The 13,034-nt window shown below is 54.9% G+C and overlaps 2 protein-coding genes across 2 annotated transcripts; one reads left to right on the top strand and one right to left on the bottom strand.

The window, feature by feature from the left end:
* Window positions 1-1,404: 1,404 nt before the first annotated feature.
* TRIREDRAFT_112052 (uncharacterized protein) lies at window positions 1,405-4,503 on the bottom strand (the record flags this gene model as incomplete). The annotated part of the gene is made up of 1 exon (XM_006969391.1): window positions 1,405-4,503. The coding sequence occupies one exon, from the start codon at window positions 4,501-4,503 to the stop codon at window positions 1,405-1,407; it is 3,099 nt and encodes a 1,032-aa protein (XP_006969453.1).
* A 1,219-nt stretch (window positions 4,504-5,722) lies between these two features.
* On the top strand, window positions 5,723-11,266 carry TRIREDRAFT_82153 (uncharacterized protein; the record flags this gene model as incomplete). The annotated part of the gene is made up of 3 exons (XM_006969416.1): window positions 5,723-6,282; window positions 6,406-6,610; window positions 6,692-11,266. 3 exons carry the CDS (start codon window positions 5,723-5,725, stop codon window positions 11,264-11,266), a joined length of 5,340 nt encoding a protein of 1,779 aa, XP_006969478.1.
* Window positions 11,267-13,034: the final 1,768 nt, after the last annotated feature.

Below are 13,034 nucleotides of genomic sequence, written 5' to 3'. Positions count from 1 at the left end.
TCTTTGTCCACCCACACCCATTGGACCCAAAAAAAAGCCGTCTATGCCGGAGCAAGGGAGGGCGGGTTGGGGGGAAGCCCACTGCAGCAACACAAACTCCATCTTTTATCTTTGTTGCGACAAGAGTGATATGTGTGTATGGACGCCATTTCTGTTGGCTTGTCGTCATATGCAGGGCAGCAACAGGCTCCTCTTTTCTAGGCACTTTTCCGCCTTTCGATTTGGGGCTACCGTGGGTTGATGTTGTTAATGTAAGTGCCCATTCTGCGCATTATACCTATGTACCTTAAGTAAAAACTTGTAAGAAGTGACGGGAGTTCTCTTTTTAGCTTTGCTTGGTTCATGTGCTTAGATTTGGCTTACCCTGTAAAATGTGACGGGGCGGTCGAAACCTAATAGGTTATGGCCCTTTTATTAAAAAAAAAAAAAAGGAGGGGGGAGAGCCGGCAAGAGAGAAAAAGAAGGAAAGAGACTGCGAATAAAAGAAGCTGTAGAATGTGGTGCTGGTTGTCGTCCGATGTGCTGATATTCAGCAGTGTCGAGGCCATGACGAGTTTGAGTGCGTCTCCCAACATTGACCCTTATCTACCTACGGTATAGCAAAACAGATACAACCACACAACCACACAAAATCATGGGAATCAACCACATTGTGACAAACAAAACATGCATCAGACAAGCGGAAAGCCTGAATCCGTCCAATCCGTTGCCCAAGCTTACAAAAGGCTCATTACACAGATGCTTCACAACCGGCATTCATCCCAGTATAACGTGGATTTTGCCGAGATGCCGCTTTCAGTGATGCAAAAGCACAGCGAAACCGGGCTACATTTACTTCGATATTATTGCCTACCTGTATATAGTACCACTCTTGAAGCTACCCCCTAGCTACCTATCTATCTACGCACGCACATATGCACATGCTCTTCGTATAGCAGGCATGAAACAGGCCCCCAGCCGTTTCCCACCTCCAAAAACCACACAATGCATTACCAGGGCCCCTTGTCTCTGCTCAGAGTTTCTCGGATAATGTACACTAGAGAGACTAAGAGGCATAATTGGATTCCTATTCCACGTAGCGTGAAGAAAACCCAATGTGGTCTGCAGACTTTGAGACATGTGAAAAAGGTAGAAACCTTGAAGAAGAGGGCAAGATACGAAAGCATGTCTTTTTGTTGGCTTGATTCGATGCAATGTACATGTGGTAACACATTTCTTTCTCATAGAATGACCAGATATTCGAGCCGAGAGAAAGATGACGGTGAGAACCAGATAGAAAGGATGTCGTCAACGTAAATGCCGGCACGCTATGCTCAATGACAAGTAGATGGTATCATGACTCCCCTAATGTCGTGTAGTTGGGAAAATAGAAACAGAATCCCTTCCCATTTGTGAAGATGGGGCTCAGAAGAAAAATTGCGGAGTAAAGCCCGCGTCCATGTCCACGTCCATGCCCATATCAACCTCCGGCATGGTTTCATCCTGCTTCTTCTCGCCAGCAGCCCGGGCCTTGTCCGCCTTCCGCGCCTCCTTCAGCTCCGCGTCGACATCCCAGATCTGCAAAAAGTCGTCCATCTCGTTGAAAATGTCCTCCACAATGTCTGTGGACTCCTCGCCGCCGTCCCATCCACCAGTCAACTTTGCAGCCCCCCTTTCCGCCTCTTGCAGGTTCACTTGGGGGCTGTTTGTGATCTCAGCCCAGCTGGCGATTTTTCCTGCAGTAACGGGGGACTCCGGGCCGTGGCTGCAGGATCCATCTCCCGATGCGGTTGGCGCACTCTGCAGTTGTGTGCCCTTGCAACGGTCAGCCACGGCTGCAAAGTGGTGACTGAACTTCATGTCTCTCTCTTCGAGCGAATCAGAAGCGAGGCCGGTAGACGGCGGCGGAGGTGGTGAAACTGCTCGCTCCCTGCCTCGTGACGGCGATGATGACGTGTTCGTCTCCGACGAAACCTCCTCGCCGGCGCTGGCCGTCTCTTCATGCGGCAAGGGAGCCCAGGAGACCCGTTTCTTGGAAGCTGTGCTTCCCGATGCACCCTTTTTGCCAGAGAGGAGGATGCCTCGTGAGGTAGGACCGATACCGTTCGGCACCCCATCCCAGGAATAGCGGACCTGGCGGCCATGGCTGGGAGAAGGCGACATGAATGATGAAAAGGACGTAAAGGCAAACTGCGGCTCCGGCGTGGACGGTCTCTTCAAAACCTCGCTGGAGGGTGGAGGCATATCTTCAGAGGGCGGCTGGTGTGTTTCGACGCTTTGCGGTGGTAGGACGAGACTTTCGCCGGAGTCGACAGGGGCGAGTGTTTGCTCATGCTGCTCCTGCGTGAAGCCACGGACATCAGTCATAGGGCCTGTTGAGTCAGACCCATCTGGCATTTCTGACGTGTCTCCGGATGCCTGCATTGCAGGCGTGCCCGGACCTGCGTCTGTCGTGGAAATAGATGGCCTAGGCTGGGTGGGAAGTTCCTCTCGAACAACAATTGGCTCTACCGATCCAGGTACGTTAGAAGACTCATGGCCTTGGACTGTATTTTCCATCCCTGTAGGCTGGATGACTTCCGATGGCGCAAGGCTGGAAGGCGAGGCAGTTGATGAAGATGCAGCATCGGGAGCCACATCGCACTCCTGGGTTTTGTCGACCTTGGCTGAATCAGCTTCGGGAGTTGAGGTGGCGAGTACTTCGTCCCGAGTCGGCTGTGATGTTGTGATGTTGTCATTTCTTATCGGCGGTGACAAGGTCTCATTTGCCTCCTTGGTCTCAACATTTTCCTTTGACTGCTGGCTATTTTCCGTGTGCAAGAGGGATCTATTTGCGCTGGATGCCGATGGCCTGAGCGGCGACGACATATAAGACCGCACAGCCTTCTTTAGCGCAGGCCGCGAGTTGATCCTACCGTTTCGAGGGCTCAAGGATTGAAGAGCCGACGACTTCGGAAATCCGTTGGTCTTTGCAAATTTGGAGTCCCTGGAAGACTGGGTAACTTCATTCTGACCCTTAGCCGGCTGTTGCGAACTTGATCGAGCTGTAATAATGCTAGTGCTAGGAGACGGGCGGTTGACCCCCTCAGCTTCATCGTATATTATGGGATGTGTAACTTGTCGAGGTGGTGTGGCGCGCATTGGCTTGATGTGAGCATTGATCTTTTCGTGGCTGGCTTTCTGACCGCGCATGGAATCATCCTGGGCGCTGCGGGATGTGGTTGCTTCGTCTGGAGTTGATGCAGGCTCTTCACGATTAGAACGTGAAGCGGTAGCTGCACGGGAATCCAGATCTGGAGTGTCGTTGGTATGATCCACGTCGTATGTATCAAGAGGCTTGAGCGACGGGAGCTCCTGCTCCTGTGATTGGGTCTCTGCCCTCGATATAATGCCGTTGGCACCGCCGCCATGGTTATCATCCGCATCGGGCATATCCTGGTCGGGAATGCGCGAGCGTCGTGTTGGGGTTCTGGATGGGGATAGCCCAGTCATAGATGGTAAGCGGCCGGGCGATGAGGCTGGAGGAAGCGCCCGCTTAGTGGGAGTTTGGGCCGAAGACATGGAGACGGGAGACAGCGCTCCAAATAAGCTCGACCGAGGAGGTGGAGATGAAAAAGACGAGGGTGGATTCAATCTTCGTCGCACTGGCTCGTTGGGCGAGACTCTCCAGGGCGACAGAGCCAGCTTTCTTGAGGGCGAAGCGACTGATTGACTGGTAAGGAAAGCTTCACTGTCGTCGTCATCAGAAAGAATATCCTCGTCGCTCGAATGGCCTTGCCTTGGAAGTTTCGAAGTAAGCTCCCGGATATGAGCATAGATGGAATCACTCTTATCATCCTTGATATTTGTGCGTTGCTCCTCAGAATTTGATGCTGTAGCCCGACGTCCTGGGGTGGTGGGAGTGCTAATGTCCATCTCCTCTGATCTAGTTGTCCGACGCTTTTTCGATGCGCTGCTCACGCCAATGGATGACTTTGATCTCTTCTTCCTCAGCTTCCGTGACGGCGAGCTCGCAACCCAGGGGTCAGTGTCGTTTTTGGTCGACGTCAGAGACGCCATGTCATTTCCCCAGCCATCCTCAACAGCGACTTTGCCTCGGAGCCGTGACGGCGTTGCAGTGAAGGGAGCCTGCTTAAGGCTTTCCGGACTGGGAAGGGCACACTCTGCGTTTTTGAGAACCTCTATGGCCTGCGTTTCGACAGAGGCAGACGTTACAGGCCGCGTCGGATGAGTGCATTGAGAAGCCAGGTTTGGGGACTCCAGTCGGGGTTGCGGATGAGCGGTGCGGTTCTTTGACCGCCACGGATTGACCCAGCCAGACGCTTCGTCAAAGGGGCCCTTCAAGCTCGCAGACAGCAGAAATGGGACGCTGCCAGAGAGGAACTTCTGCCCGGCAGCCTCGTACCTCTTCCTCCGTTCCGCTGCATTCTCGTAGTCTTCGTCCTCGGAACCCTCAAAGAAGACGTCTTCCGGTGGGAGGACCGCCTCGCAATAGATTGAGCCTCCTCGCACCGTCGCGGCCATGGTGGTGGTGGTGCTGAGGCATCAACGGGTTATCGAAGGGATGCGTGCGGCATCAAGAGGCTCACAACACCGCGGGCGCCGAGCCAAGGGATTGAGAGAAGCCCCTCATCTGCGTCTCACTCCAGGCTGGTCGAGGGGCGACACTGGTTGACGCAAGGGCAGCTTGAGGGCAGCCGAGGGCAGTTGAGAGCGGTCGTGAGATGAGAACTGTTTCGAGCCTCAAGGTGAGTTACGGTCAGGCAAGCTCTACCTAGGCTTAGCCCGCTTTGGCGCGATCCGCCCATGACGAAAGACGCGTCCCGCGCGGTCACGTGAGCCCGCGTAAAGAGCGGAGCCCTCCCTGATGGCTGGCGAGCTGCAGCAATGGAAGCATCCATGCATGGAGCACTTTACCTGTCTCTAAGGTACATGTACGCTGCATCAGCTACCTTAGTACTACTCCTTTTTCTGCCTGCTGTGCATATAGGGGATACATAAGGTACGGTACGGACACTGCATGAAAAGGAGTAGTACTATCAACCTGATGATCCAGCACGGACTTCCAATAATACGTCAAGTTCTCTATTCGATGGGTCGCAAACTAGATGACAGCTAAGACTGGCGAGATTCCGGCAATCTTAGAGCTCTTTACCTCATCTATCATAGCCTTGTCTCGCTCCATCTGTCATATTAGGTACCTAGGTACCTTACCTTAGGTACCTACTGCAGTACCGTAAAGTACGGAGAGCTTGCACGTGATGTGCGAGCACAGTTGTCAGGGCAACCCCTCGCACGGCCAATGAGCAACCCTGTTGTTTTCCCACTTGTTGGAGACCGCGCGCATCATCGCTTCCCTCTCGTATGTACAAGTACGGAGCAGTACCGTTAACGACGCCTCCCGACCGAATCCCCTGCATGCGCTCCCATGCGACCAGCTCCCGCATCTTCAGCCTGCATCTTACTATACAGCTATCTTCTGCCGACATTTGACGCCGCCATTTCGGCCGTGTCCGCGCCCCGACTGCGCCGAGTATTTCTTCCCTCTGCGCGCCCAGACGGCAGTGCGCGCGCATCGCCAGCAGCTTCAACCTGTCTCACTTTGCTGCCTCTGCCGCCGCTCTGCCTCTCCCCCTGCCTCGACGCGGACCCCGCATAGCCTTTGTCCAGTATCTCTACAGCACCTCCATCTATGGCGTGAGCATCTCATCCCCTGTCAGCAGCGTCTCTACCGGCCGTCACCATGTCGTCGTCGCACGCCTGGCTGGACTCGCTGACCGAGGACTGGGTGTCGGAGCGAGGATCCTCGCCCGCGCCGCTTCCCCTCGTCAAGTCGACCAAGAAGAGCCAGCCGACGCCGTCGCCGAAAATCACCCCGAGTCGCATACCGCGCTGGAGGCATCCCGGCGTAGTTGCACCGCCGCCGCAGGACAAGAGCATGACGATTCTCGAGGGCGACCGAAGCTCCGAAGACAACAAGTCGCCCAAGAAGCGCCTGCTCAAGTTCGCAAAGGATCGCAAGCCGTCGCAGAAGGGCCACGTAGGGCGCTCCCTCTCCTCGACCACGGGCTCCGTCGTGGTGCACAAGAACGCCCGGCAGCGAACGCCTGCCGCCCGCGGGCGATCCGAGACGCCCGAGTGGAAGCGACGATTGGTGCACGGCAAGCTTGAATATGGCGAGCAGCGCGACCTCTTTAGCTCGGCGGCTGTTGGCCTGCAGGACATGTTCAAGCCGCCGCCGTCAAGCGAAGCCGACGTCGACTCGCCCTCTCCCAACCTCGACTCTCCTTCCCCCAACCTCGAGTCTCCATCGCCCAACTTCGAACCCCCTTCTCCTCTGCCCAGTTCGCCGCTCCCCAATCTCAACTCTCTACACCTCGAATCCCCCGCCACTGCAGATTTATACGACACCGATTTGCCATCGAGCCCGCCAGGGCAAAACAACCCGACGAATACCTTTGACCCCGACCAGGAGCTGAACGCTGACGAGGAGGACGGCGAATTTTCCCCGAACCAGGTCACACCGAGTCCGAGCCCTAGGAGGCCCCCGCGGGAGATCAAATACAAGCTCAACGTTGAGGATGACCAAAACGACCACTCAGACGCATCGCTTCTGAGCAGTGATAGCCCCGTCAATCTCTCCGCTCACTCCACGAAACAAGAGGGAGAAGACGAGGCCAAGCAAACAGACTCCCGAGGGCCTGAAGCAGAGGAAGAGCAGGAAGAGGTTAGGCAAGACGAAGGCGCAGTCGCTCAAGAGGGCAGCTACCTCGACATCCCCTCCTTGGTTGAAGGCGTATCTCGAAAAGCCAGTGGCCAGAGTTATACGCGAAACGAAGACTTCAGCCCCATCTTGATCGGCAAGCGCAGCGACGAGGACGGAAGGGTCGAGTTCACCCCCCTGGAGATGCCGACGGAAGAGCTGCGGGAGAGACTCGAAAGACTGCAGCTCAATCAGATGATTCTGGATCCTTCGCACAATGCCTCCGACAGCGCAGTGGAGGCGAAACCTCCAAAATCCGACGCCGGCGACGATTCTTCGATCAAATATCATTTTGACACCTCATACGGAAGCAATGATTCACCTGAGGGGTCACTGCAGCACCGCAGTCTGAGTCCTGATTTGGGCGAGGACTGGTCCGAGATGCTGCCTGAGGATTCTCTGCAGGCAAGCACGCCGAAACAGTTTCCAACGCTCCGGACCCAGGACGCCGATTCGAACGTGATGAATTCCTTCTTCGATAGCCCTAACGTGCCAAACGCACCGTTTCCAAGCCCTGACAAGAGGCAACTCCGCGAAACGAGCAACCAGTCCAACAGCACGAGCCCCCTGAAGCTGTTTGGGCCGTACGACACGTTTACCAACCAGACCTTGCTGCGACGCATCAGTCAGTTTGAAGAGAGCTTGTCTGGCATGAACTCGCGAGGAGACATTTCGCCTTCCACGCCCAGCCGTGACCCGAGTAAGAAACGAGTTGACCGCAGCTCCGGGGCGCAGAGGTATGTCAGCCATTTTGGGGCTGGTGAACTGGAAGGGTATGAATTCACCAACGACTTGTCTCACTCGCCCGCCGAACATTCCAGCCTCCTTTTCAAGGAGAAGACGACTCCATTGCATCCTCCCTTGGCCGCCAAGGGACCCCTCAAACTCGTCCCCCCGTCATCGTGGCTCCATGACGACGTTTCCCTGCATGTGCACAGGAGCCGTCGCAAGAGCAGTTCGCAGACTCCCTCGGTCGATGCTGATGCTGAAGAATACGATTCCATGTCTAGCTCGCCAGCCAACTCCGTCAGCTCGCAGGATGAAGCCTACGACGAGTCCTGGGCCGCAAAGCGGGATTACGGGTCCGAAGGCAAGCGGCCCAGAGCGTCTCCCTCCAAGCATCCGACACCAAAGCGTCGCCGAACGCTCCATCGCTCCGATATAGCCTTCGGCAGCGACGGTCGCAAGTCAATCGTGCCAAAGCTGCCTCGCCCTGGCTCCAAATCGCGGAGGCGCTCTCAGGCGGAGCGCTCAAACTCCATCGATCTCAAAGATGCAGAACGACTGTCCAGGCGCCAGTCTCATTCTTCCGCTCACACCTCAAAGTCAGTTCAGGATGACGTCTCTCAAGGGAGGGCGCGCCGCTCGCCAACGAGGTCGTCGATCCAGGAAGAGGATGAACCAGATAGCCCCGGTACCACTGGCGAGCGCAAGCCGTCTATACGGACACAGGACTTTGTGGATCAAGCTGCCCAGATCATGGCCATGATCCGCAACCAGGTCAGTCAGCCCGGGCTATCCAGTCTTGAGGAATCCGAGTTGGAGGCCGGGGTTGCCTCGCAGAATGCTACAATGGAGGAATCCGACGGATCAACGGCCGAGCCCTTCTCGCGACCGCCCAGTCGAGACGGGAAGCCGATCCCCAGACAGGCCCGACAGCAAGAGGACCCCGAGCTGGTGAAACGGCTCAAGAAGTACCAGGAGATGAGCGACATGGGTGATGTGATCTCCTCGTCAATGAGGTCTATGGGCCTCGCAAAGGACGCAATTCGCGCGGCCAAAGAGGTTGAACGCATGGTAGACCGAGCCAGCCGCATTCGATCCAGTGGGGGCGGCGGCGGCGGTTCGAATTATGATTCTGCGAGTGAAACGACGAGCCCGGTTCATGACTTGTTCTCCAGCGCTTCTGCTCGCTCCACCAGCCACCTGTTTCCCACCTCTTCGTCTCGAGGCTCTGAATCGCGAAAGATGATTGCCCCCGAGAGCGTGTCCCACCTGATTCCGGACAAGATTGGCGGCATGTATCTGGACAAGCAGAACAATATCTGGATTCGAAACAAGGACTCCAAGGCTTCTCTGAAATCCCACAACTCAGGGTCCGACGACAGCGAGGAAGATCCGTTTGCCAACATCCCAGACTTGTCCGTTGACATGACGGAAGAGATGCAGCATCTGAAACAGACCCCTCGCGGCCGCGAAGACATGGCGAGCAGCAAGGGCAAGACGTCTCGCCACAGCTCGGCCCAAACGCACTCACTCAAGAGTTACACGACTCTCGCGGCGTATGAGCCACTTGACCCCGAGGTGGCGGCAAGGGCCAGGGGGGAGATTGAGAAGCTCGATGCCCAGCCTGGTGAGGGCTCTAAGAGTGCTGATGACGGAGGGAGCCGCCTGCCTGTTCTCAAGGCCAAGACGAGCAGCGATGGGCTGTCGTCGAAGCGCCGCAACATTACGATATCGTTCACGTCGCCCATTGCCTCGATCATCCTGGGCGTGCTTCCTGAGGATATAGAAGGCCTGGAAGACGACCCCGTGCCCGGTGAATCATCCGAGTCGCCTCCGCTCCACGCAGCTCAGTTTAGCGGCGCGAAGGTAGTTACGCCAGACCCTCTGCGGACCATCCGCGCCACGTCCATGTCTACAGGCAAGTTTACGCCTAGGCCGGTCTCGCGGATTGACGAGCAGGATGAGGAGAGCACGGTGGAACTGCCGAATCAGAGTCGCAACCGGAGCCAGCACCAGCAAACACCAGCTCAGAAGGACCGCCACCTCAGCTTCATCGGCGACAACACGATGATGAGTCTCAAATCGCTAGAAGGCGGCTCGGGCTTTGGCTTCCTCATGAGCACTCCGGCGCACGCTGCCGTCTCGCTCAAGGCCGACGACAGTCTCATGATTGGCCGCAACGTCGGAAAGCTCTCGCTGAGCCCGCTGTCCGAATTCTCCATGAACAATCACGACAAGTCGTTTGGGCTCGAGGTGAGCTACGTCATGGGACAGAGGCGAATGGCGACGGGCGACGGGTCCAAGAAGGTGATGTCCATGACGCTGCGCACCCTTGTGGAGAAGCTCTCCGAGGCGCAGCCACACGAGCCGTATTGGGAGGATATGACCTCTCTCACCCTCCAGGACAAGCAGCTGACCAGCCTGCACGGCCTCAACAAGCTTTGCTCCAGAATCACCACGCTGGACGTGTCGAAGAACTCACTGGGGCATCTGGAGGGCACTCCCGAAGGCGTGCGGCAACTCAAGGTGTCGAACAACATGCTGACGGAGCTCACATCGTGGGACCATCTCATCCACCTGCAGTACCTTGACATTTCCAACAACCAAGTCAAGAGCTTGTCGGCGTTGAAGAGACTCATTCACCTGCGGAGCTTGCGGGCAGATAACAATCTGTTGACGAGCCTTGATGGGCTGGATACCCACGATGGCCTGCTCTCTCTCAGAGCACGCAACAATCTGATTGAGGAGCTTGACTTTTCCAACATCGAGTGGGGGCGCTTGACGGAGCTCGACGTGGCCTCGAATAAGATATCGTCGGTCAAAGGTCTTCACCTTCTGCCTTCGCTTTCTCATCTGGATGTCTCCGACAATCACCTTGAGACGCTCGTGTTTGACAAGGTCAACAAGACGCTGCGGAAGCTCGACATTAGCGACAACGATATCGAAGACCTGGACATTCGGCACCTGGGTAGTCTGCAGACGCTCCACGCTGATCGGAACCGCATCAGCCACATCTCTGGCTTCCGCCACGTCCGCCGGATGGACAGCCTTTCCTTGCGAGAACAGCGGGGCGACGCGCCGCTTGATCTGAGTTTCTTGATCAGTGCCTGTGAGATACGCAAGCTGTTCCTGTCTGGAAACTACCTGGGTTCGTTCCAGCTCCAGGCCGACTTCCTCAACCTACAGCTCCTGGAGCTGGCAAACTGCGGGCTGGAGGTGTTGCCCGACGAGTGTGGGCAGCTGATGCCGAACTTGCGCACGCTGAATCTCAACTTCAACGCCATTCGGGATCTGTCGTCGTTGCGATTCATCCCGCGACTGAAGAAGCTGCTCGCGGCGGGGAACCGACTCTCAGACACGGTGGTGGTGACGGAGCTTTTGACCGACTTTCCTCATCTCACGGAACTGGATCTGCGGGACAACCCCATTACCCAGGGCTTCTATCCCCCGGTCCAGATGCTCATCAGCCCGGATAAGATGGGCAGCGCCGACTCGTTTGTGATGCCAGACGCGGACATGGATCGAGACGAGACTTTTGGCAAGCGCCTGGACGAGACTACGAGGCTACGTCGTCGTCTCCACGAGGTGGTGTACGTTGCTAGCTGCAAGCGCCTCCGCAGGCTGGACGGCCTGGCCATTGTGAGGGAGAAGACTTTGGCCAAAGACGTGCTGTTGCAGAGGCTCATTGACGATGGGCTTGTACCCGAGCTGGAGGACACGCTGGTTGGCGAGTCTGAATCCGCACAGCAACAGCAACACCACGGAGCGGCTCCATCGCCGTCCATCAGCACTGCATAGGGACCTGCTGAAGAGTGTGGCGTATTGGTGAAGTTCAGCCAGTGGTACGCAGAGGATAGTTTTGCCTAGGGCAATTCCAAGGAGGAAGCGTCCTTTCTGCAAAAAGGGGATGAAATAAGGGGGTGAAGAAAAGTAATGATAATTTTTGGCTTTTTTTTTCTTTCTTTTTGGTTTGGGCGTTTTGGTAATTTGGTAATTACCAGGATGGAGCAGTACATTGGATTCGGTTTTGCATGGCATTGGCGTGTCATGACACAAGAGCGGGCAGGATAGGGAGCCTCTAGCTCTGACAGGTGGCGTTTTCTTTATTTCTGCCTCTTTTCTCTTCTCGTCTCAAAAGTGGCACGAGGGCTGGGGTTCTGGGCTATGATTTTCTGGCCTTTTCTTACTGTTGGCAGCCCTTGATGGAAAGGAAAGTTTTGTGCCTTTTCTGTTCTTTAGTGTTGGATCTCTTTTTGACGACCCGGGCGTTTTTTCATTTTTGTTTTTTTGTGTAAGAGTCTTAGAAGGGGATTTGGGTCCGAATGATGATATCCATACCTAGCACCGATTTTTATAGTTATTAATCTTCTTTTTGCCTTGCCTTCTCATGAGGCATAGACTTTGTCTCTATACGTTTGCTTTGTGATTATACCTCATGTGAAAGTTGTGTGATTGTGATTGGGTGCGTTTGGGGGTTGTGTCAAGGGGTGTTTGAGGAGGGAGAGCAATGCGTATGTGCTGCGTTTCATGAGAGGGCGGCGGGAGAGGGATATTATCTGAAAAGGTTCATGCAATTGATTGAGTAGAGGTAACTTGACCAGAGATGTATGCCTATGCGAGGATCATTGCTAGTGATGATAGTATGTTTAATACTCTTACTGAATGGTGGGTGGGATATGTGTGTTGTTGACAGCTTGGAGGCACATGTGAAGAAGATGGTGAGTGTGGGCATTCTCTTGACGTAGCTACTGAGGATTATGACTCTGAGGATGGGCACGGAGGTACTAATTGATAGGATAGAGATGCGCCTTGTATGTGTGATTGTTTCATTGGATGCTTCAGTTGGGTGCTAAGGCTGGATGATGATGATGGGAGCGGAGGTAAAAGGTGTTGGCGTGAACTCGTTTATACCGACTGGTGGGTGTGTGATTTGAGGAAGATGTGGGGGGTGCTTGTCATGAGTGTTGACGTCTGCAGATGCGTATCAAGGTGAAGGACTTGCATGTGAAATAGTGAGAGTGATGACTGTGCTTTATGCCTGATGGTGACGGTGAATACCTGGATGATGAGTATGGTATGAGTGCCTGGCAGGCAGCCGTCTGGAGTTGCTCAATCGGCACCCAATGCTTTTCAATGGGGAGAAGTCTCGGGCCTCATTTCTCACGCAGTTGGGCTTCAAGACGCTGGGGAGCTAGACTAAGGTAGTGGTAATAATACAAGCCTGTCTCAGCTTGAGCACCAGTTTATAGGTACGCTACAAAAGCATAAGGCACAAAGTAAGAGTCATATAGGTACTGCTTGTCATGATGACTGGAGATAACCCCAATCCGTCTAATTCGTATTAAGCGAGCCTTTTTTTCCAATCTCGAATAAGATGAAAGAAGAAGAGAAACAGCGCTGTGATTTGATGGCAGGAATACGGGGGTCGTGGGGTTGGGCTCTCGTGACGTCTAACGTCTGCCAGCATAAGTGTGTTTGGTTGGTGCTTGGTTGGAAGATTTCTCGGATGACAGAGAGAGAGAGAGAGAAAGAAATGGATGATCATACGTATGGAGAGAAGAGAAGG

The sequence above is a fragment of the Trichoderma reesei genome (assembly GCF_000167675.1).
Source record: "Trichoderma reesei QM6a unplaced genomic scaffold TRIREscaffold_32, whole genome shotgun sequence".
Taxonomy (NCBI): domain Eukaryota; kingdom Fungi; phylum Ascomycota; class Sordariomycetes; order Hypocreales; family Hypocreaceae; genus Trichoderma; species Trichoderma reesei.
The sequence above is the reverse complement of the archived record's forward strand: the minus strand, read 5'-3'. Positions and strand labels throughout refer to the sequence as shown.